General features: G+C 45.8%; 1 protein-coding gene and 1 long non-coding RNA gene across 10 annotated transcripts in view; one reads left to right on the top strand and one right to left on the bottom strand.

Moving 5' to 3' along the window:
- LOC119022641 (IQ motif and SEC7 domain-containing protein 1-like) overlaps positions 1 to 25,300 on the bottom strand; it is a 101,104-nt gene that overhangs the window by 12,187 nt on the left and 63,617 nt on the right. For 6 of the 9 annotated variants that reach the window (XM_037103751.1, XM_037103744.1, XM_037103745.1 and 3 more), the window contains 4 exons: positions 2,954 to 3,233; positions 1,376 to 2,655; positions 714 to 875; positions 55 to 177 (listed from right to left, as the gene is read on the bottom strand). In XM_037103751.1, coding sequence (XP_036959646.1) covers positions 55 to 177; positions 714 to 875; positions 1,376 to 2,655; positions 2,954 to 3,233 — 1,845 coding nt within the window. Of the gene's footprint in view, positions 1 to 54; positions 178 to 713; positions 876 to 1,375; positions 2,656 to 2,953; positions 3,234 to 3,918; positions 4,339 to 9,621; positions 9,925 to 24,790; positions 24,936 to 25,300 lie in introns of those variants that run through there. The other 3 variants (XM_037103752.1, XM_037103750.1, XM_037103747.1) reach the window with 3 other exon arrangements.
- On the top strand, positions 16,095 to 17,486 carry LOC119022642. The gene is made up of 2 exons (XR_005076027.1): positions 16,095 to 16,693; positions 16,859 to 17,486. It is a non-coding gene; the product is annotated as an uncharacterized LOC119022642 (long non-coding RNA).

Here is a 25,300-nt window from a genome sequence, read left to right as displayed (position 1 = left end):
GTTTTTTTTTTCCCCATGTATGTTTTAATGCTCCATGTCTGCGTGGGATCTAACCTGAAGGCCTCGATGAGCCGCTCCACCTTCTGGGCCTCACCCTGAACACGGATGTGGTTCTGAAATTTCCTGAGAGCCTCGTCCAGCTCCATGCCCTGGAAGTCCATTTCGTCCACCACACAGCTAGAACATAAGGGGACACATGTAGGGAGAAAATGAAACACAAACAACACCAATTGGCAAATTTCATAGAGGGCTTAGTTGGCCTAGATTTTATCACTGAGGATATCTCAGTATTTAAAAAAGATTTCTGGCCACAATGTCGCCATGAGTCGATCTTATCACGGAGGATCTTAATGTGTTATGTTTGAGGGAGTTCTTGCGCCATGTCTGTTACTCTTTCTCCTTTCCTTTTATTACATTATCTATAACAATGGCCCCGGTGTTTTTGTGTATTCTGTGTTTTATTGTTGTTGTGCATGCAGACAGGGATTCTGGACACATTTGAAACTTTCCTTCACTCACTTCCATCTGATTATACTATTATTATTATAAGGTTAAGGCAGTGGCGTTGGACACACTCAAATTATTTACCTAAGTAAAATCATATCATATGAACATATTCCTTGTTTTTTTCTTTTTAAGTATTTTTTTGGCCTTTGTAAGGCTTTATTGATAGTACAGTTGAAGACTAGACAGTGGAAAGTGGTCATACTCACTCCAAGACATCTCTGTTGAACTGCTTCTGTCGATTGCCGAGAAACTCTCCGATCATCTGCCGGCTCAGGCCCTTCCTCTGCAGCAGGAAGTGAGCCACACCGACCGGTGTGTCTGGGATGAATCCCCTCTCAGTCAGGTACTGGATGCCCTTCTCTGGCTTCCTGATGAAACCGACATTACAATGCAGGTCAATTAAAAAAACAGTGAAAAAAATCCTGTAAAGTTTAATCTTGAATTCCGAGAATGTAACTCTTTGAGGTAAATCAGAGCAGTGACATTTTCCCTAATGATCTATCAACTCCTGATTATCCCTGTAGTAAACTCAAGGTAAACATCTGGGCATGATCCAAACAGACTGAAAGAATAAAATATATGATCAGGGATCCGAAACGTTGATTTAAACTGTGACAAAATGTGACCACAGCTCTAACACACACGTTTCTCTGAAACCTACTGAACAAATGGGGCATCGATTTCAGCTTGTCAAAGAATCACAGGAATATTGTCACACCCAAAATACTTTTGAATTTGATATTAATGCAACTGCTTACAGTTTATAGGGCAACACACAGTGAGATAATGAGTTTCCAAGAGGTTTCTCAGGCCCTTGACCACTGCAAACACTGGTCAAGCACCTGCTCCTTCAGAGCTGAGTACCTACTTGTTGAAGAGATTCAGGCCGATGCGGTAGTGTCTCTTGCGGATCACATCGTTGCTGAAGATGGGCGAGTCCCAGCTGTTGCGAGTCTCTTTGTGGTACGTCTGCTTGCTGAGCGTCTGCTCTCGTAGGCTGTCTCTCGAGGAGGACTCGGAGCTGCAGTTGATGGTGTCGTTGGAGTTGGATGTGCTGTTGATGCTGTCGTTGTCGCCATCGGAGAAGTCCGACTCGGACTTGCTCTGTCTGTTGGCGGAGCCGTTGATGGCTAAGTGGCTTTCCAGCTGGCGGTGGCGGTGACGCAGGGGTGCATCGTCGTCACGGGAGGGAGCTCGTGGCGGGGGTCCATGGGAAATGTGTTTGGGGCTCGCCTGGGACGACGTTACGATGTGGCCGTGCGGTTCGTACACGGGCGGCCGCTTGACCGAGCCGCGATCCGACCGGTCGCTGAGCTCTGCCGAGCTGTCACTAGGAGGTTCTATGGTCAACAAAGGAAGATGGTCCATTCTAAGACGCTGCTCTTGACACTCCAGAGAAGGAGTGCTGCGGCAGCTCGTGTCTGTGTCACGACCCTCATCTTTGGGGTCAATGGGCCAGTACTCCTGGGAGGAGTTGACTGACCGCAACCGCAAGTCTGATTCTGTGCTGGAGGGCTGGTCCCCTGACCTCGACAGAGCAATAGAGGGGGACATGTCCTCCTCGTCGATGAACAGAGTAACATCACTATAGGATGCCATCGTTTCATCGTGCAAGCGTCCAGCTGCCCTGCGGTGGGACTTCACCTGATAGGGCACCTCCCTCTCCACCTTAGAGCAGCCCATAGCCTCCAGGTCAGGACCCTCATCGCCCTGAAGGCTGCGACAGTTCAGTGCATCGTCTATCGACTCGGCCAGAGACTTGACCTGCCTGGAGAAGGCGTCCTCCAGCTCCGTGATGGCATCCGACAGGTCACCCTGCTGGGCCTGGTGAGTCGCCATGTTGGCCTGCTGGTGGACCTCTATGTCTCCACATTCAGACTGCACCATGGACAGCGGGGTGCCGTCCTCTGTCATGGACACCTGCCTCCCCTCAAAGTAGGAGCTGTGCACTTTCTCAGGGCCCTCAAACGAGAGCTGCATCCTCATGTTGGAGAGAACGATGCGTCTAGACATGCGGTTCTCAGACATAGAGCTCCTGAGACGTTCAAAGTTTTTGTTCATCTGATACTGGCGGAAGGCTGTCTGGATGGTGCGCGCTGCATGCCGAGTTATGAATCGTCCACCATATTTACGCTCCAGCATCTCCACCTGGAGAGGAGACGGAGAAAATTAATTGCGAAACCGTGCCACCCAGGGAATATTTAATTGGATTTCTTAACTAGTTTATACATTCTTCCTCCTGGATGTCACGGATAATTCGCTTCTCCCAGTTATCAGTGGCCCTGTGGCAATCTAACAACAACTTTTTCCTCCTCTGTTTGTTCAAAGAATAATCTCACACAGCTGGGTTTCCCATAACTAAAGACAAATTGCATGTGATAATTCCTCTGAGGCAACACTGTAAGAAAGTTTGACCAACTCCAAGGCAACTTTTTAAAAAAAATACCTGTTTGTCCTGGAGGTCAGCCGAGAGCTCATAGCTCTCCGAGAGCGAGCGGGACCGCTTGATGGCCTCCTCCTCGGCCTGCTTACGAAGGATGGACTGCGAGTGCTGGAGCTTGGGCCGACGGGGTCTTTGAGGCCCAGGCTGGACCCCGTGGCTGTAAAGCGGGCTGTCAAATCGGTCAGGGCTGATAGCCGAGCCGTGAGTCACCGGGCCTTGGCCATAGATGGCTCCACCGTCCAGGGAAGGGCCACTCTCACCGGGCCGTCCATCCCCTTCCACACTGCAAAGAAGAAAAGCAAAGGGATGAGATTTAGAGCCTTCAGCTGATGATAAGTTGATAAGAAAATATATATAAAGCACAAAATCACAAGTTGCTTTATGTGGCTTCACAATCTGCACAGCATGTGACAACCTCTGTCACTCCACGTTATCTCCTCCTCTGTCACGTTATTGAAAATTTTGTTTTTTTTCAGTCGGAATGTGAGTGAAGTATTATCAGACTAATCGCTGCAGTCTTTCTTATCCATTTTAGGAAATGTCAGAGCACAGAGTAGCTTAACTTCAGGGACTTACAGCCTGAGCTTTTATAAAAGGGAGTCTTAAACAGTAGTCTAGTAGTATCGGTTAAGGAATACACAGAAAAATGTGACATCAGAGAAGCGAAATGTGTCTCTGAGTGTGAGTGAGTGCAGCCATTTTTTGGAATGTGCTGATTCCACCGCTTTATGCAATATAACCCCCATCTCATTCAACTTAGGGTCGCCTAATACGAGCACTTATCTCTGTAACCTAATAGAATAGTGTGAAGGTGTACAGTATCACTAAATTTGCCGTGCTACATTCAGAAAATACAAATGCCACATAAACACTCCTCAAATATCAAACCCATTCAGACATGGACGTCCTTGTGGTGTTACCTCTCTTAAACAAATAAATGGAAGGAAAAAAAAAACAAGGTTACTCACTCACTCTTACATTCTGCCTCGCTACAAGAGGGCTTCTTATTGCGAAAAGACCGTCTATTTTCTATGAAGAGCCAACTCTTCCTCCAGATCTTGTCTACCATTCTTTCAGCCAAGCGAAGTCCAGAGTACACAGGATCCTCCAGGAAAGCAAAGTTTATGCCACCTTCAGGGCCAATCAGTGACCGCAGGGAGTTACACCATGTTTGCCGGAGCGACGACACGCTGTTCCAGTGCACGTTACAAAGTCCAGTTTAGAGTTGAATGACAGCAAACACAAGTTCAGCGGCGGCCCCTTTAGAAGCGGCTGAGGTGTGGGTGTACGCGGCGCCCACCCGCTCAATAACTTAACGCTACACTAACGAACACTTCTCCTCCTCCACGGTACACTGCGTTCACCCTCCGCTGGCAGCCTAATGTGTTTGAACTGTGACTCGACACACCCATACAGTGTACACAATCCACTTCCTTCATTAGACAGCAGGCAGCGACCAATGCAGAGTGAGAAAAGTGGAACTGAAAATGGTCAAAAGTTTAAAACAGCAGAAGCATTTTGTTCACCTGCTTTGTGACCTTTTACTCCACACTGAATGTAAACGTGCTGATTTGTGACAGCACTCATTCACGGTCCACTGTGTATTCAAAGCCTCGTCATAATTTCAAGCATATTGCGCCACTCAGTCTCCTACAATGCGCACGCTGCAGTGCAACATAAACTAAGAATAAATCCGGAGCTTACTGTAAGTGATCACAACTGAGTCACTTTGCATCTCTGCAGGGTTTCAAACACCTCAGTTTTGGAGAATTACATATTTTCCAAGCGGCACTTCTGCTTTTTTAACAGACGCGAGTGTGAGATATTAAAACATGCCGTCCTGCTGCGGCTGACAAACTACCACCAATTATTTTAAGGCAGCATCAAAAAAAAAGAACAAAAAATTAGAACAAACATGGTCTCGGAGTTTGGATGCAACTGGAAATATCATTATGTTGTGAAGGACCACAAGTGTTTGTTTCCACCAAAATGCTGCAGCAAAATGAATTCTGAATGAATTCTCTGAAGTCAGAGTGGAGATGACCCGTTCAGTGTCAGCCAGGGCCACCCTGACACGGGAGAACTTCACGGTAAGTAAATGCCGACTGGCTCCCTTGTGGCAGTAGGTACACACGATGTTCACACAGCCACGGATAACAGGCCGACGTTAAAAACCTTGCACAACGAAGTGGAAGTAAGACTTCATTTCATAACAACCACTCTCCCCAACCATCTGTCGTGGCTCACGGTGACGCTCTCATCCCTGAAGTTAAAAGTCGCACCTTGCGTGCTGTCGCAGCACCAGAATACAGCCGGTGGTGATTTTCAGTTTCAAGATATTCTTCATTAAAAGGTTTGATTACTGACCTGGATGTTGAAGGAAATGAAGGAACAAAAATGAGATTGAAAGTCATTTTTTCATTTGCACAGCATCGTGGTTGTTTGTCGTTAGATTTTAATGGTAAATAGACTCTGTGTGTTCGTTCAGTCAGTCGATCCACCATTTTCATATCTCAGAAAAATACACTTGAATGCATTTCCAGCAACATGACAGTAGGAATAAGAGCTGACATTAAATAACCGAAAACACGAACTACAAGCTGCTTTCAGGATCTACTACAGTGCTCCTCCGGGGTTCGCTCTCTCACCTCTTTACCCCAAAAAACATACAAGCCACAGAGTCATATAACTACAACTCGACAGTCCTGGCTTTGCCTTCTCCCCCTGACGAGACCTGCAGCCAAGCATCTTCCCTTCCATTTCGTTCTTTACTGCTTCACGTTTTATCAACCAGAGACATCCTGACGGTGAGTGACTGCGGGTGTATAAGAAAACAAGAGCGGGAATAAGTGCTGCAGTACTTTTTTTTTTTTTTGCTCTGAGGTCATTGAACACTGCACAGAGTGAGGTCAGCTGCTCATAATGGCGGGAAAAAAAAGCGGCAGAAAAGGATGAGAGAGCAGCGTCTTAAGAGCTCAGTGTTTTCTATGCTGTAATGGATGTTGAAGTGGGGGAAAGGAGAGAGCAAGGGGAAGTTGCATGAGGCAGAAATGACTCCACATGGTTGAGGCGGAACCGGCCGTGTCAACATGTCGTAGTCGCAACGTACGAGGTTTGGGCAACCGACAATGAAAGGTGTAGCATGAAGCGACGATGGCCGCCCCAGGACCACTTCCTGTTAGTGGCCGTCAGCTCCTTGAAATATGATCGCACGGGGACTGCTGTCGCTCAGTCTGGCTCTTTATCCACCAGAAGCCCCTGTTCGCTCTGATGTAGGCATGGATAAGCATTTCAGCTCAGCTGGCAGTGATTTTCAGTCATGGGATCGAGGGGTTTTGGGGGGTGGGTTTGAGGAGGGAGGGGGGTCAACCATCTTCCTTTTTCTCCCCTCCTTCCCTCTCAACACATCCTGAACAAACAGGCCCAGACCCCTACCAAGGCCTCAACCCATTCCATCAGTCGGACCTAAGGGAGAAACATTCCTCCATCCCGGAAAAGAGGAGTCACATCTACAGGAGTTCTGGGAATAGAAGAAAGCTAATGAAGTGCAGGCTGACGGTACGGAGGGAAGGGAGAGCTGCAGTGTGGAACTAACATGACTGCCAAACCAAGTCACAGAGAAGACAGAGAAGTCGACAAACTGCGCTATGCGCCGCCATGTTTTTCCAATCAAATTCTAATTCATGTTTAAGATGTGCAGCTTTTCTCTTGTTCTTTTCTTTCTCTCTTCGGCTCTCTTCAAAGCTCTGCAGAAAATATGATTGACTTTCCCCATTCAATTGTAAATGTGAAAGCCAGTGAAATGAGGGGACTACGCTAAACATTTACAGAAAAGTCTTTCCACACTGCACTGACACAGCGATTTGATTACTCCTTACCCACCTGTTTACACTTGGCTTTGTGCAACTTTCATACAATTTATTTCTACTTCGTGTTGTTTCTGCCCGCCTTAAGTAAATTTCACACTTGTTGCCTTATTTTCATTGAGAAGTTCTACTCTTGAAAGGTAATTTATATATAAAATCAATCTATTTTCAGAAACACTGGTGTAAAATCCAGTCTTTAGCCATATACATATAGAGAAAAGAGGTTAAGGAACCCTCGTGTATGTATGTGTGTATTGTTACTGGATGAACACATTGTGCCATGTTGTATCGGCAATATTCAAATACAATACCAACATGGTTGCTAAGGAAGTCTGATCTGCTCGCTGAGAGGTTTATTTTTGTTCGCTGTGGTGCACAAAAGGCAGATGGTGATGGAAATCTGACTCCTTGCCAAACTTCACGAGGGGGTCTAAGATAAGATATGTGTAATAACTAGGGCTGCACGATATGGTCAAAAAAATCAGATTGCAATTATTTCGAGAGACACTGTGATTGAGCTGTGATTCACCACTAGCATGAACAATCATTTTTGCATCACAGTTGTCATTTTTACTGATAAAAACCATGATAATATAACATTTGTTGGTGTATGTACCAAACAATCATGTTTTCCTTAAGTCTGGAGAACACAGAATCACAGAGATTGGTAGATTAGGGCATCAACGCGTTTGTGAAAGTCAACATTGCTCTTAAGTACCACCCATCATTACAAAAATAGAGGAGGGTAATGTTTCACATTGAGTAATCAACACACTGAAGCTCAAGTTTATTGCAATTCACCGCAAATCCAGTGATGGCTCTCTGTTAAAAGCACAGCCTCTGATTGGTCGACAGATGCAGCCCAGGCGTCATGGGACGGCCAGTGGAAGGCTAACAATTGTGCTAACAATTGTGCTAACAATGCTAACTGTTATTCTACAGATAACAGTCAGTGCTGGACTTACAGATTCAAAAAGACACTGCGATTCAAGGCTGGATTACAAAGCTGCTGAGAGGGACACGATCTCACCGAAGGCCTCTTAGCACAACATTATGGGCAAAAAGGTAAAATATTTTGATCAACTCTGAACCCATAGTAATATGACTAATGCAACACAAGTAGATGCACTATCAGATTTCCTGCCTTACAACGACAGGTGTGTCGTGTCAACGTAGTCGGTGAACTGACCCTTTTGACCAAATTAAAACAGCCCTTCCTCTATCACACTTCTGGCCCCACATGCGCATGACGACATGTGCTCCAGAACAAACAACAAAAGCAGATTTACTTCTCTCCTCAGAGACCTCATAAACACAGATGCACGCAGCAGCACTCGAAAACGCAGATGTGAGGAAATGGATTTCTCAGGTAAAAGGTCAGGAGACCACACGGTAACACGTTAATGAAGTCGAGCGTTAAAAGGTGAACCTGCCGGTAAACACTCAGGTGCATCCGTCATTTCGGCTCCAGTAACCATGCTAATGGGTGATTTTGAAACGGCTATAAAAAAAACAGCGAGGGAGCGGGTTGGGGGATTTATAGTATGACACAGCTGCAAAACCTGAGAGCTGCACCGGCCAGCAGACTGACAGTATCACTCTGGAGAGTCTGCAGCAGACGGCGTACAGCCGACTGGAGCCTCATAAGACTCATGGTTGGACTACTGTAAGCTGCGCACTTCAGTTTGCCAGCTGTCTATGAATCAGAGACTTTCATCGGGCTTCTAATCCAATCAGAAACCAGCAGTCTTGAATGGTGTCTTCATGGCTTGCGGAACGGCTCCCATTCACCAAACATTCGGCCTGATTGCACTTCTGAGTCGAGCTGTTTCGAGAGCGCCAATCACAACCTCATCGAGGACAATTAGCAGTCATTACACTTTGATGGATAAATGAAAGACACCAGATTTCGGGCGTTGTAAAGCCAGCTGATTATTAATTAGCGTGATTTTTTTACAGCTTTCGTCACATTGTGCTTCGGAGCTTCAGATTTGCTTATGCTGAATTGTAATAAAAGCTTAATAAGCACACTGCAGATGAAGAAAATAATAATAATAAAAAAACACACACTCCACTGAAAGCGTTTGAGTGGTTTGATGTGTTTTTTTTGTTATTTGTTAAAGTTATGAGAAATCAATATTCCCCTGTTAGGTGCCAGGCTTCATTCTGTCTGAGTCAAATCATCACCCCCCCTCCTCCTCCTGTCAAGACTCATACAACAACAACAACAACAACAAGCCACTGTCATTATCTCATAGTGATGAATAATTAAATTATTCAAACACTACACTCAGCACCTGCCCTTGAAGATCCAGCTATGAAAAAGCACACAGTCACGGCCGGCGAGCGGGAGGGCCAGGACACACCACAGGAATGCCCTTCAGCCAAGCAGGACTGCGAGGGGAGGGGAGGGGTAGGAGTACAGCTCGACTCACAGATGGATTCTGTACAGTGAGACTAAACACTCCATGATACAGTGACTCACAGAAGGGACATGATCTGTTTTCCATTTTGAGGGAGTCAAAATTGAAATGGCAGACCTCGGCTTTTTTCAAAATTCATGATCTTCGTGACTGAGCTCGAAGCTTCGCCTCACTCAGCGTGCATCATTGCGGAGGGGCACAAAAAGAAGAGTTCAGCATGTGATCCGAGCCCTTATCTCGAGCACACAACACCCGGCTCTCTCTGCTGTTTACCAAACAAAGCCTTATGAGCTTTAGCAGCCCGGTGTAACCTCATCCAATGACAGACACACACACACACGCCAGGACAAACACACATCTCACACTCTCCCGTGACTCTTACCAGCCATTCAGCTCCAGCTCCAGCAGCGACTGGGTCTTCTCTGAATTGCACTGCAAGCACCACATGCTGGCCGGCACTCACAAGACGATGTTCCCCAAACACAAGCAGTCCCAAACACCAGTCCCCATTACTGCCTCCAACAGACAAGTCTCAAAACTGCCATCTTCCACGGCTCTCAGCTCTCTACTACCTCCAGAAGGTCCCATTTCCCAGCTCCCTGTGGATGGTACGTATCAGTCCTAAGTGGCAGTCTGTAATCTCTGACAGACAAATGGAGCTCTTTCCTTTTTCTCTTTCTCCCTCTCTGTCCACCGTGCGCCGGGCTGGTGGGAGTATAAGGGGGGGCGGAGGCTGGGAGACAGGGGAGTGTGGGTTTTCTGCCAGACCCAGAGCAGTATGGAAGGGGGGTGGGGTGCAAGGAAGGGGTGTGTGTGTGTGTGTGTGTGTGTGTGTGAGTGTTGGCTCTGTAGCTGGGTAGAAAGCGAGAGAAGGGGATGAAGCACGTCCTGCACAAATGACGCCGGAAGCAGGGGTGAGGGGGAGACGTGTAGAAGACGAAAGGGGGTGGGGGGGGCAAGGGGTTGGGAAAGAGAGATAGCGCAAATGTGTTAAGATCACAGAGGGAGGGAGGGGGAGAGAGCGACAGCTTGATCCAGTTAGGTGCATACAGGTAGAACAGATAAGCAGCGGGAGGGGGTGGGAATGGAACAGGTATGAAACATGTAAAAAGGTTAATGTATGAGGAGACGGTGGTGTGAAAGGAGAGGGTGGTGTCGGTGGGGATGGCGGTTTGGGAGTTTGATGTCAGAGGTAGATTTCGTTGGGCTTTTTTTTTCTTTTTTTTTTTTTTTTACACAAAAGAAAAAAGGACCTGGCTGGTAGGGACGGCAAATACACGACAGCACCTCTATTAATAGATCCTTTCAGGGTTGAGAAGTGACTGTTAAGATGTGCACTAAGAAAAGAAACAGAGGGTTCTGTGCGTGTCTGCGGCGGGAGATCACAGCGGAGCAGACGATCGTCCACCTCTAGCCTTTTTCTATTTTCAACCTCCTTTTAACTCGGTTTTGTTTTCTTGGGAGAATGCCGCACTGCTTAAACACCAGTCGCAAACTCACCAGACTTGTAAAACAGACTTAGTATCGGTTTCCATCTTAAGTACGACTTGCGTAAAAAAATGGAACTATTTATAAACAAAACGTATGGTGACCGGATTCTGTCTCCTCTCCCGTCGCTGTGATCTCGGCCCTCAAAAAGTTTGATCCCTTTTTTTTGGCCCTTGGCAGATCCTGACTGAACCTTCATCTGTGTTGCCATTACGTGAGGGGAAATTGTCATGTGCTGTCCATTTGCGTTGATGTGAGATCCATCTTAAAAACCTGCTCAAGCAAGGTTTTTATGCTCGTCTTGTGAATCCAACCATCGGAAATAATCTGAAGATAAAGTTCAGCCACAAATTGCAGCAGAAACATTGCTATAACCGAGGGCCACGGCTTCACACTCGAGCCAGACCTCTAAATGATGGTTCCTCGTCTCGGGGGGCTCCACAGCGTTGTTGAGACAGGCCAGAGACTAATCACCCCTCTGAGAGAAGGGGGTTGGTCTAAACTGCCCCCAAGTCAAAGGTATTTTCTGTATAATGACAACAGGCACAGGAAACAGAGGAGAATGGCTCCCACATGGAGCCGGTTTACAGGGACACCAATCATCCACGCGCACGCGCGCACACACACACACGCACACACACACGTCTCTGATGGGAGATGTAGATGTCCTCTAATTACAGGCCTGAACCCCTGAAATGATCACCTTCTCTGGACCATTTTCATCAGAGACTTCAAACGGAGACAAAGCAAAACTAAAAGGGGAAAAAAAAAAAAGAGAGAGAGAGAGAGCGCACATCTTAGCATGTGTTGTAAATCCCAGCAGGGGATACTTGCAAACCTGTGACTCAGGCAGAATAATTATGTGCAGACAGTGACTGGCCAACTGATCTATTTCAGTTTGAGACCTTGGCCCTGGACTCTGGTGACTACAGCTGCTGATGCCTCGCCGAGCTGCCGGTGCTCGACTCAACTTACAGATCTCACCTATCAAGCAATCTCACCCCGCTCTAACCGGAATCTGTTTTATTCCTGAACGCCACAAAACAAAAGAAAAGAAAAGAAAACAAAAAACCCTGGCATCCTCGTTATTTAATCATTTCCTAACATGTGACCATCCGAGAGGCGCAGGCGGAGAAAGGCGCGCACGTTCCTGGATATTAGCCCACGGCAGGCTCCGTTTTGCCGGCGGACCACAGGGAGCGTCTAAACGGAGCTTATTTGTTTGGGAATGAGATATGAAGCAATATCTTGGTCTCATTTCGAAGGCGGGCACATGCCACATATTATCCCCCGAGCATGACATGATTGTTTCGGCGTGAGGCTCAAGGGCAGCATCGGATTTAGCATCAACGAGGGCTCTGCTGAGATTACACAATTAGATCACTTCCACGTAACGCTGAGCTGCAAAAAAGTTTGCACAAACTTCTGGACACTCATGTGTAATCCTGTCGTCTCTGTCTGCCGGCCTCTTCGTCTCTCTCTCTCTCTCTTCCTCCTCTAGTGTTACGACCCAGTCTAGCCATCCCGTCTGGTGAAGGCCCACTCCATCTCTTGAGTCCTGACTGCGCGGCGCTCGGCTCCAAGATGATGTCATTGAGAATTCCAAGCAGAGGCCCGCTTTCTGCTCATAAAACGCCATTTCTTCAACTCAATACATATGGTCTCTCTGCATTTCAGCTCCTACTCTATCACCCCCCCCTCCACCCCAAACCCCATCGCCTTCTGTTTCCCAGACCTCCCTACTTTTCCTCTTCCTTCTTGTTGTAGCATAAGGAAAGATAGATGCATTACACATGGGACGAGGCCAAAGAGGCATCCGCAGGTCAGCTGCACACAATCGCCTTTATCGGGTACATTCCCACAGTTACAGCACCTGAATATTATCAGAGGAACGAAAAAAGAACTGTGTATCTTCTGATTGCAAAGAGAATGATAAAAAAAAAGAGAGCAGAGGAAGAAGAAACAAAGGAAACGGTGGGGGGAGAGAAACAGCTTCCTGGAAACTTGGTCACAAGATTTTTGGAGCTACATGCTCTGTCTACATGACATCATGCACCGTTTCTCATTATCTGCTTTCGCTGGATGCCGAGCGACTGAGACCTGCTGGAAGAAACGGAAAATAAAAGGAAAACTAAGCCTGGTGCCTGGTCTGGAAACAATTAGAACAGGCTGATGTCATAGTTTGATACAACAGTGCGCTAAATGAGATGTAGTGGCCCGGGTTAGCAGTGGGAACACTGAGGACTTTGTATAGAAGGAGGGGGAAAAAAAGGAAAAGACAGAAAAAGAAACACGTTTTTCCTGTAAATTCTGAGGAACAAAGAATTTCTGTGCGTAAGAATGATCTGGCAGCAGATGTATAAATAGAGCTGAGATGAGAGTAATTAAAGGATATGCTGCCTCTGCTCATCACATCCTGGCTGCAAAGCTGAAGCAGATGTGTTGCTTTTGGGATCCTATGGGAACGATCAAAGATCATCAGTGGCAAGTGATGTCTGAGAGGCTTTTTCTCCCGTTCATACATCACTTTAATTCCAGTACAAATAAAAACAATCTGTTTTGTCCAGACACGTGAGAACTGAGGGCCGAGCTGCGGGAGAAAACGTCTGAGACGAGTCTGTCGCACCAAAACATTATTTTGAAGAAACTAAATGTTGTGGGTTTTTTTTTTATCTCTTCCCCATGACTAGGACTGGGTATGAATCTCTCCGTCTTTTTTTTTTTTTTTTAATAGAACTGCAGAACCGCAGAACTGCAGTTTTGTCCGGCCCAGATTTGGATTTCAAAGACTGATCCTGGTTTGAGGCTCCAGCCAGGAGATTGTTAGCTCAGGTTAGCATAAAAACTGGACAGCAAGCCGAAAAGTCACTGTCTGCAACAGTCAGACAAAAACAGAACAGCATATAACCAGTCGATTTTATGTCTTACTTGGATTTGGTTAATTGTAGAAGAGCTAGTACTGTAGCTGGATAATTTCTCTGCCCAGGCTAGCCATTCACCCTCGCTTCTTGTGGTACGAGCTAAGCGTCTCCTGGTGGCAGATTTGCACTGCGGATAAGATGGTTTAACAGAGGGACTGTAATGAGACCAGGCAGTTTTAGACTACACTTTATTTAGGGAACATTGTGGCTGCTCAAGTCGAGAGAAAAGTTTGGCTTGTTGATGAAAAAAGGTTTGCACATGAGAAACAGCTTTAAATTCCTATTAAAGATATAGTTTTGCTAACTTTATTTCATCACACTTTAATCTGTTCATTATTTTCACGGTGAATCGCTCGACCATTTAGCTTATGAAATGTCAGAAATTGTGAAAAATTGCTCATCACAGTTTCCCAGAGCCCACAGTGACGTCTGCAAATTGCTTCTATTGTTCAACCAACAGCCCAAAATCAAAAGACTCTCCATTTACTGTCACAAAAGACAAAGAGCCTCTGCAAAGCCCCCGTGTCTGAGAAGCTGCACTGCAATCGCTCAATATTCTACAAAGTGTATTCGGCAGTTCAAGTCACCACGCAGTCATGTAGAAAGTAACATTTCAGTTATCAAAATAGTCGGCAGTTAACTGTCTTTAGCTCAGCTGATCAATTAATCAAGTCACCGTCCATCAGCTGGTACTAAAGTGTCCGCTGGGAAGCCTTCAGGCGGCAGGAGGGATCCAGGTTCGCTCCTTTGGTCTTTTCTGGGTGGAGCTGTTCCTCGTTCTCTCGGTGTTTGTGTAGGCCTTCTCTGGTTTCCTCTCACATTCCAAAGACATATGCCAGTCAGGTGGGGTGGAGAGTCGAAATTGCCCTAAAATATGAATGCGGGCATCTGGTGAGCTTGTCCTGGGCACTTGTCTGCCATCCTCGAAAAAGCGAGTGGGCAGAGAAAATGCAGGAGCGAAATGACACCCTTACGATGGAAACCGAACAAACCTTTACTTTACAGCTCAACCGCATGTTTATGCACTCCCTTTTTCTGTGTACATGCAGCTCTGTAGAGATTATATATATATATATATATATATATATATATATATATATATATATATATATATATATATATATATATATATATATATATATATATATATATATATGTATATATATATATATATATATATATATATATATATATATATATATATATATATATATATATATATATATATATATATATATATATATATATATATATATATATTTCATGGAGCCATCGCATGGAGCCGAATTGCAGTGCAGTCTGCTGATTGCATGCACATGCTATTGCGCTCTCTAGAAAAGGGCAGATACAGCAGAGGTCACATATTGTTGAGTGGGCCCCTCTCTGTCCATTTATGATATTTTCCTTTCGGTTCACTCCATTACCAGATGCCATAATTCTCTGAAGCGCCTCGCCGAGGCCCCTCCTCCAGCACTGAATACACTACAGCACAATTCTCCCCTGCTAAAAATAGACCCATGTGAGGTGACACACTCTGGTAAACACACTGCGAGGCGAAGGCGAACAATGCAGCGAGAGAACAAGAGGAGGACTACAACATTAGCGCTAGAGGACGCACCGAATGCCCTTATTATACATTATCACATCTTATTATCGGGTCCTTTGTGGCGTTTGTCAATGACACTGTGAAATTGGAAGAGCGGTGCAAAACTTAAGACTGGTGTCTCCGGTGGTTAGCGCTCAGAGCAGGACTGACTTTGAATGTGAGACACATGCTGATATAAATACATGCGGCGGTCAGGGTGGACACGGGAGCGTGGCACCAGGCAGACCAACAAAACAGGCCAAGACAGAGGCCCCCGACATGCAGAGACTTACTCCACAGTGGGCTCTCAGAGTGGCAGTGCCCCCCACTGGTTAGAAGCAATACTACCACCTCCACTGAAGATCTACACAGGGCCAGGGGGGTGGGGGGTGGAAGGCATGTGGCAGTGATGTCATTCAGGACAACTGAGGTCAGACATGTTTGTCATGGTTGCAAATTGGAAGGATGGCTGCCTGGGTTATTCAGAGGCATCGGGATGTAAAAAGACCAGATTTTTCTGGTTGAGGGGGACATGTGGGGTGGGGGGGGAATGAGGAGCAATAATCTATTTAAAGGCAGTGGCAGACTCCCACCTGTCTCAAGTCTGGCAGAGAAGGTCCTGTGGTTCATGTGCTGTGGGAAGAAGATGATCATCAGTCTGTCAAACACCAGTTTTCTACAGTAAAGACCCGATGTTTACCGTGGATCTTTTATTCAACAGATTTCCTGTTAATGCAAATATCATACAGTTACCTATTTTTTTTAATGACTTAGTAATTTAAAGGTGCTACAAAACATTCAGATGTCTCAGTCCTCTAACATTTTAAAGCCCCGCGGCCTCCATAAAGCATCTGCCTCCCTGCCTAATAGCACCATGGGGGCCAATCAATCACCGAACAGTCTCTCGTTTGGTCTCAACATCAGCCAAACACTTTAAAAATCGGGTCTCTCCGCTGTCCTGATTGCAGAAGTGATTTCCAGGAGCCATCCATCAGCGTGATCTTGGAGAATATTAAAAAAAAAAGTATCTATCCCTTGATATAAAGCAGACATGTTCCCATAATTATCTGTGTGTGTGTGCGTGTGTGTTACACGCAACGCAATCAATCTGAAGCCGTGCGCTAAACGACACCACTGAACTGGAGTAAATTGACTGGAAGCCTCCCAATGATAATAATTGCTGTTTCAATCAGACGCCATTCTCTGCCGCCTGCACCAGTGATCAGATAAAACAGCCGATGATCTCAAACACGCTGCGCTGCTCAATCATTCAAATCACTCACGAGATTTCATTAGCAGCCGAGCGCGCAGTGGTGTTATGGTGCTGGCGAGCTGATTGTGGTATAAATACGTCTTTCCTTGTAGACAAACAGACGCGAGGGAGGATTCGAACCGACGGTTGCTCTTAAATTAGTGATCAGCGTCAACTCTCCCCGCCACATGACACGCCGACACACACGGTGAGGAGAAACAGAGAAGCAGATACAAAGGGAGGAAACGCGCATCAAAAACCACCACATTCCTACAACTCCGCCGCGGTTACATTCCAGCGCTACTCACCTCTCTCCACACACAGCTGTCTAAATCACTTTAACAGAGTTCGCCTCGCTTTGCTTTTCTTTCAGTCCGGCCAGGACTCCAGTTACCCGCTGCTCCGCTCTGCCACCCTTCCCCTGGCAAAGCCGACCGTGCCTCTGTGGCACCCGAGGGCCCACGGCAGGAACACTGCGGCTATTGAGCCCCGAGGAGCGCCTCCCGGCTCCGCCGACTACGCTGGCACAGGCCGTTGTTTGTGTTGGCACTCGCGTATAAAGGCAGCCTTTTCTCCTGTCTGCTCCATCACGCCTTCTTCCAGTCTTTGATTAGGGAAAACACAGTCTCCGAACAACGGGGGGCCACCCTTCAGCCGTGAGATGTGTCAATATGTCAGACTCTTGTGGACTCGGTGGGGTTTTTTTTTTCTTCTCCTGGAGACTCACACAGGCTTCATGAGTTTTCCTTTCAGATTCCGCTCCACATGGAAGTAAACGTACAAAACGTATTTCATTTTAATGGCCCCTCATTAGGCTGACAGTGACAGAATAATTCAGGAAGAATAAATGTTATTTCAGGAGCAAATTTCCCCCCAGAAACAAGAAGACCGAATACAGATGTGGGTTAGTGAAGGCAGCTAATGAGTATCATGATCTGCTGCGCAAATACTGTTAAGTCGCCCCGAAGATGAAATATTCACATCATGTATTCTAATACAGATGTTCAGCGGTGGAGCCCCCCCCCCCTCCTGCTGTAAAGAGACACCTCGTTTTGGAGCTCAGTTCTGCCGCGAACCGAGACATTTAATCAACTTAAACATAGCACACATATCAGACTACATGGGTTAACCCCGTGAAAACCGACCCTCAGCGGGTGGCCCTGAACCGGCCGCAGGAGGTCATTGTTTTACAAGGGCGGTCCTTCTTTCTGAGGCACAGAGTTAAAGGCTCTGTCTTTCGCTACTGACGCTGTTACGTCACCTTACATGTCCTGACAGAACGTGGTGACGGTGAACGTGAGGTGACGCCAGAGGAGTAAAGCAGCACGTTTAAGTCTTTACGACACAGCTCAAATCTAACAGATTTTCAGAGATGTGAAGCATTTCAATGAAAAAACCTTTGCTGATAAAAATGAAACCAAATACAGTAAGAAGGGTTCAGAAATTATTGTTTTTTTTTTTAAAGAAAATATTGTTATAAGTCAAATTTGATGATGTTTTGTATTTCCTGAAAAATGCATGACAACTTATTACTTATATATACTTTCTTTAGTTGTTGTTTTACATATTCAAATGGATCATTTGGAGCATTTGAAGATACACAGAGAAATGACATCACAGGAAGCAAAAATACCGAGGCAGGCCCTGCCCGTACACTCACCTGCACTATTTATGCTCTCATACTGTATATGGCTGCCCTATAGCGTATTAATATTTATACCACTGTCCATACAGTATAGATCTGCTCTAGAGGGCATCCATATCCAACTTGTAACTGCTGCACACACAGTGTATGCAGCGTATCGTAGTGTATTCATTACACACCTGACTATCAGTCACAAATATCTGTGCTTTTCTTCTACTTACATTGTTTGAAACAGGCTCATTACTTTTGTGTTAATGCATTTGAGGGGATTTGTCGATTATTTCTGAGATGTCAGTATTTGACGTCCTGGCAATGAGACTCAACAATCGTCTATCTTTTCTGGTGCTTTTAAGAACAGCTCAGACACATCCAACCGATTCCACCTTTAATTTTATCAACCTTTGAATTATATTAATATGACGTGAGGTTCGGTGAACTTTGCACAGAGATGACTGGTAGAAATGCCCTTGGGAAATAGAAGAAACAAAAATGAGGGTAACGTTTTACTTTTATTCTCCAAGTTCATTTCAGAGCCTGTACTTCCTTACTTTTACTTGAGAAAGGAGGTGAATGAGAACTTCTACTTGAGTGTGTGTACAGTTGCCACCTCTGCGGTTATTATTATACATCTCTATACATATGTGCACTATCCTGAAGTAGCATATCTTGCTGGATGCTAAACTACATTTCTATGTCTCAGTTCTTCTGTGCAATGACAATAAAGTTGAATCTAACCTCATGTAGTGTTCCATACTTTACAGCACTGACAGGGAAATCTAAACGGATTCCACTTCATCATCATCATGTCAAAACTTTTTTCATGAACCTTTGGCCCCTCATAGCGGGAGGTTTGACGAATTATGTAAGCCAGTAAGAGTGAAAATGCTGTGTCAGGATCCCATTTGTCAAAAAGAAACCCTGATGTTCCCTCACCCAAAAAACAACCAACAACAACTCTGCACATCCGAGCATAAAACAGCCTCCACTCCCGTCCAGGTCATCAACAGACTGAACAAAGGATCAGCTTACAGGTGATAAGAACTCCACCCAGCCGCAATGAAAACTTAATCAGGTGTACTTAAATATTAATCGAAACCCATAGCTGAAAACACCCAAACAATAGGAGCCGAATTAAAACAGAAATAATTGATGATTCTCTCTCTCGCTTATGTCTCCGCCAGACGTGCACGTCGAGGTACCGGGAGGGTCGAAAAAGATCCCAAACAAAAAGAAGAAGAAGAAAAAAAAAAAAGGTACTAACTGGTCAATTCTTCATGTTTTGCAAAGTAACACAGACAACCGGGAAGCAATCAATCACAGAACAAAAGCAGTGAGATAAAGGAGCCATCCTCAATCCACGCTCCTTTTTTGCTCGGGGAATGTGAGAGGAAGCCGAGGAAGCCTTTTGTGCTGAGGGGCGGATTTATGTTGACATATTCCAGTGGAACGAGATATCCTGAGTGTGCAAGTTCCATTCACACCACATTTCCAGAAGACCTGCCGGGCGCAAGTCAGCAGATCTTACATTTCAACATATTCTCCCCCCTCCCCCCCCTTCCCCTATTCAGACAGGACATGATTCCTGGCTTTACAGATCGACGGAGACGTTCTGAGAATAACAAGCAGACTCAAATTCCTGATAACAGCCCCTTCAGGAGGCGTTGCACAGCGGCGTGTTTATTGTTTCATTTCTCTCAATGCCTCCCATGACCTCCACTTGAGACACTGCCAAGGCATTAACGAGAGGGAGGCTGCGGAGAGGCACGCGGATTAATTCACCGTCTCTATGACAAACTACCTGACAGCAGCTAACGTCGTTTGGCTTTCCCATTTAATTCGCACCCAACGGAAGCGTATTGGACGCTTTCTAGCTCGCATTGGAAGTCAATAACGACGACAGTCCTGCAGGGGCGAGCTAGAGAGGAGAGAGCTGGCTGGCCGTATCGTACATCAACATTAACACATAGCTCGCAACACACCGGCGCAGATTAGAGGAGTCTCAGAATCATAAAGGGAAAAAAAAAAAGACGAATTCTTGTCATTACAGGGGAATGGATTTCAGAGATGGGGTACATTTGTCTGCAACCTCGGCGGTATCCTTGGAGGGTTTGATGTACGCTCCATAAAACCTACTGTTTTATTGCCTAATAGCACAGCGCAGGTCTCCGAAGGCCGCAGGACTCATCGATCTGCTGACACTCAATTACTTATTAGAGACCCCCGTGGTGGCTCTATAAGCCCACAGTGTAACAAACTAGTCCTCCGTGCAGTTTCCCTCTCATCATGTTTGTAATCATGTAAGGATACATCAGCTTCAACAACGGGTGATTAAAAGGGTGAAATGCTTTTTCTCCAAAGCATGACTAATCCTTGGTTTTTCCATGAGACGCGCTTCCAGAATGAACAGGCTCGGACAAGGATGTGGAAAGATCAGCGGCGAGAGAGGATGTTTCTCTGCCTCCCACTTTCTGTGATCCGACAAACTCCTGGCGGGCGCAGCAGCCGGGAGACCGACGTGTTTTAATTTGTCTGTTTGGAGGTTGAGGCCTAATTCTGTCATCGTAATCAACTGAACTTCCTCGCAGCCTCAGGTGCCCGTCAGAAGCAGGAGGCTGTATCAGCGGAGAGCGATTCTCACGCCCACACTGTAATCTCCGACTGACGCAAAAATCAACACGGGCCATGTGAGAATGTTTGCCTCTGTTGGTGGAGTTGATTTCCCTGAAGTCGCTGCTACAGTACGGTTACAGTTTGCATTCTGGGAGTGCACTTGGTCTTGGATTTTTGTGGGAAAAGGATTTTCTTTTTGTCTGCATTGTTTTACCTCTGGTCCACCTCAGATTATGAGCGGTGGACGTTCCCACATCTTCAGTGTTGGGTTTACATCAGGGGGGCCTATATGCACCCATACAGGTGCATTTAATAATAATTTGATTTGGCTGTTTTTCATACTGTCGATCCAGTTCCCTGTGAGGACAATCTCCAAACTTGGTTGAGATCAGAGTCTAATGAAGATCTATTGAATCTCACCTCACTGTTTTTAAATCAACAAAGAGGTAGTTCATGAGACATTCAGGTACTTATTCAGCTGAATACAACATGTAATATATCTGACATGTCTTTTAGAGTTTAGTTCTCAGTTATCAAACCTGCGTGAAGTGCGTGAAGTGAAGTAAAGTGAAGTTTTTGGGGACTTGGGGGCAGAATTGATATGGACATCTAGCTAGTAAGAGCAGCATTTAATTAATTTGGAGTCATATTTCTGACCATCAGATCAATGTAAGTCCAACATTCACACACAGGTTGTTTGCCTGCCGTTTGGTGCTAGGGGAGGTTTTTGGTGATTTTCATTGAAAAGAGCTGCCTGTCGCAGCTGGAAACGGTGCTGATGAGAGCGGCGAGAGTGAAATAAGACGGTAAAAGCCATAAAAGCATGAGCCGAGAGAGGATGAAAAGCTGAGAGGGACTGCATTCGGGAGATAATTATCTGTGAGATAATTATGTGTGGGTTCATCTCTTGGAGCAACCCCTTTCACATTTTCATTAGCTCCATTGTTAACACAGAAACCCAGCCGCTCTCAGTCAACTATGACTTTGTTGTTTACAGAATCTAAAGCTATTTAGTGACTTGGGCTGCAGGATATGGCCCAAAAAACAATGACTGAATGACTGATCACCAATTTGTTCATCTAGATAATATACTATTGAATCGCTAAATGGAGTTTTGGAGATTTTTGAACAGGTCTGAGTCTCTCCTGTCTGTCTTTACTTATTTGAACACCGACCCCCTAATGTTGTTGCTTCCTCAGCTCAGCGTTCGTGTTTAATCTCTGGTTCGGGCCATTAAAGTATGATTTTAACCACAGTAAGATGATTGGCAGGGGCTATCGCTGTGTTAGGATGTGTCAGTGCGCCTGCAGATTGTCTACGCTGGACGCAGTTGAGCCTAGATCTCAATATTGTTGTAGTGCTTGTATTGCCATATATGTTTTCCAAAATATGAACACTTTGCTTTCCACAGGACAAAATGCAAAAGAAAGTGGTTATGAGGGCAACACTAATCCAGTATTGATAGAGCTCTGGTTGGGGCCAATCAATTGGGGGACCTTGGGGTTTTTAACCCTAACCCTAACCCATAAGACATGCAGAACAACCACAGAGCCACTACCCCATCAATTATGAAAGAATATAGTCATATTTTATATCAAATTAAACAGCAAAAGCTGGGCTACAATGTGTAAAAAAACATGTTTACATGACCCAAACACAGCCCAAACACTACTCAAATAAACTACTAAACATCAAACTTCGTGAATCACCCTAACCCTAACACCTGACCCTAGAAAACTGGCTTGGGGCTTGAAAGGTTAGCTGGCACCCACCCAACTTTTTTAACATCCAGCTGGAGCAACCAGCCCAATCTAACTACAAGTTAACGACCTCAAAAACCTCCCTGCAAAAGCAGATCCTGTTACTGTTTGCAAGACAGAAGGAACACAGTTCAGTTCGACAACATCAGCCTTCCAGTAATTTCCCATCCCGGCTGTTCAACAAGTCCACTGTGTAAATAAGGTCGATTGCCTCACTTAAACCTTTAACCAGTAGATTGCGCAGCACACTACAAAGATTTTGCAGCGACAGCTGGGAGGGACGGTTTGCTGAGGGAGGGACACCATGAGTCAGCAGCGATAACAGGATGCGATACTTTCCCTTTTATAATCAGTTCGTGTTTTTTGGAACTGCGCACTAAGAACTCTGCCGTCATCACCTCATTGAGCCTCGCAGGAGGACCAGTGTGAGCGCGAGAGGTCCACTTTACTGTCAGCTGGTCCTTCTGTTCAAGCCACAACATCTGTTCGGCACGAGGTTGGGATGCTTTCCGGGAGATGCTCGCTCTTCAGTGTCGCATTTAAGCAGCTTTGAGGCCTTATTTCAACAGGACAGAATGATGAGCGGCGGAAAAAGCCAGTTCACCGTTTTTGCGATTGCTTTGCATTTAATGATGAAACACCAAGGAATCCTGTGTAATAAAAAGGCAATTGAGATTCATGGTTGCTGCCCTGTGCCTTAACGATCCCAGAGGGGAGTTCAGTCTTGCATTCGCCGTGCCACAAAGTGTAGCCGAGCAACGTCCTGCACCGGGACGACACAGTAACAACACATGTGACTTGATGGAGTGTAAACAGAGGGCAGAGGAGGAGGGGATGGGGGATGACAGAAATGGACTGAGGGGAGGACAGGGAGGAAGGGTCGAGGTTGCACGTGACGCACAAGGCAGCTCTGTGTTTTCAGCATTCTCACCGACCATCCTCATGTACAGCGTGATTGATGAGGGAGAAGCTGTCTCACGCTCTGTGCATCTAATAGGCTTTAATGATGTCCGCGCCAAGCCATCCGTCCTGTCAGCAGGTCTAATGAGAGCAGGTTCCGAGCGGACTGCGCACACACGAGCTCGTCGCGGACAATTGGGGGATCGTCGAGAGGTCCTGCTATAGGTCTCACTGAAAAGATGTCAACAGGATGCTTGACATGAGCGGGACAATCGGCAGGAATGTGACGTGAGTCAGGGAGATGTCAGGATGAGAAGTGGGGTTGGGGGGTTGGTTGGCTTGAGGCACGTAAATCAGAGAGAAGCTGATGGCTTAAGGGCCAAAAAGACAATGCATGTTGATGAAGAGTTTCAGTGAGAGAAACGAATGAACAGAACTCTCCCTCCCTCCCTCCCTCCCTCCCTCCCTCCCTCCACCGTGCATCAGCGTGTGTGTGTGACATCAGACTACAGAGCGGCGGCGGCTCCCCCGGTGCACAACAGCTCTATGTTACACACTTTTCACACAAACACCGCTCACATGTTTATGATCCTTTCGTTGCATTCATCTCCCGTGCAGGAATGAAACTAATCATTTGATCATTTTTCCGATTAACTGAGCAATTGTAAAGTCTTTATTGGAATTGAAATTTCTCCAGATAACTTAAATAGATTCATCTGGGAAGAATCAATCATGCTACAATGTAGGGGAGTGCAATTCTTTCTTTTTTTATATATATAAAGCAACCAAAACAGGCCCTGGTTTGTTTGGTGAAATTGATCAATGATTATCGTGGCTCGCTGTGCAAGAAGAGCCTGCATGTCATCCACAAGTAACAAAAAAACACCCATGTATCACAGAACAAATTGGACTGAATTATGTTACATTTGACAAACGTTTTCTTGTGGATAAGCCTTGGAAAATAAGAAACTTGTGTCTGAGTTAATTTGCCACACTTGACATTTGCGCATCCTGCGCCGTGACAATTATTCATGCAATGTTGATGCTGAAAGAAATTATATTGTGCAGCCCGAGTCCGTAATATGTCAGAAAATAGTGAAAATGTCAAGATTACCTGCTTGTTAAATCCCACCAGCTGTCTTTAAAAACACACAGGTATAAACAGAGGGAACAGAGAAAAGTAGAAAATCCTCATAATCAAGACGCTGAAGACGGAGGATGATTGGCAGTTTTGCTTGATTAACGACATAAACTGCTGGTAATTAATTTCCTGTGCCACCTCACACCTGCAGCGTCTGACAACGTCTACAGCTGCCGTCTTCCTATAAGAACCTGAGCTTCCCAGCGAGAGACATCACGCACACACTCCTTCAGACCGGAGCCCACCTACCTCCACACATCTGTCTCCCGAGTCGGCCCTCTACAGTATGAAACAGGATCCGGGGTTTTGATGATAAATTGCCTTTTTTTTTTTTTTTTTTTACAGAAACGTAAGGCGACTGTGGCTACTGGAACGCCAGCGAGCGGAGAGACTGGGAACTTCCATATGACTGATTTACTCTCCACTAATCAGCACATTCCACCCAAAAACGTCAATGAAAAGAGGAGGCTCTCTCCTCACATGGAGCGCCCTCCCCCCTGCCTCGCTTATCAGCCCTCGCTCAGCTGTGTCCCACTCTTTCTTTGAATCTCTCTCCTTCTTCCATTAGTCTATCGTTCCACCATCAGCTGTCCTCTCATTGTCGCCCTCCCCTCTCCTCTCCTGACGTGCCTCTACACCCCTCTCTCCCTCTCTCTCTCTCTCCGTGGTCATTTATTCAGCTGCCGTGTTGATGTCTGTGGTTCAGCGGGGACATGTGCAGAGTCTGTCTGTTGCAGCTCTGCAAGGTCACCGATTGTT

This window comes from Acanthopagrus latus, chromosome 7 (genome assembly GCF_904848185.1).
Source record: "Acanthopagrus latus isolate v.2019 chromosome 7, fAcaLat1.1, whole genome shotgun sequence".
Classification (NCBI taxonomy): domain Eukaryota; kingdom Metazoa; phylum Chordata; class Actinopteri; order Spariformes; family Sparidae; genus Acanthopagrus; species Acanthopagrus latus.
This window is presented reverse-complemented; position numbering and strand designations above follow the sequence as displayed.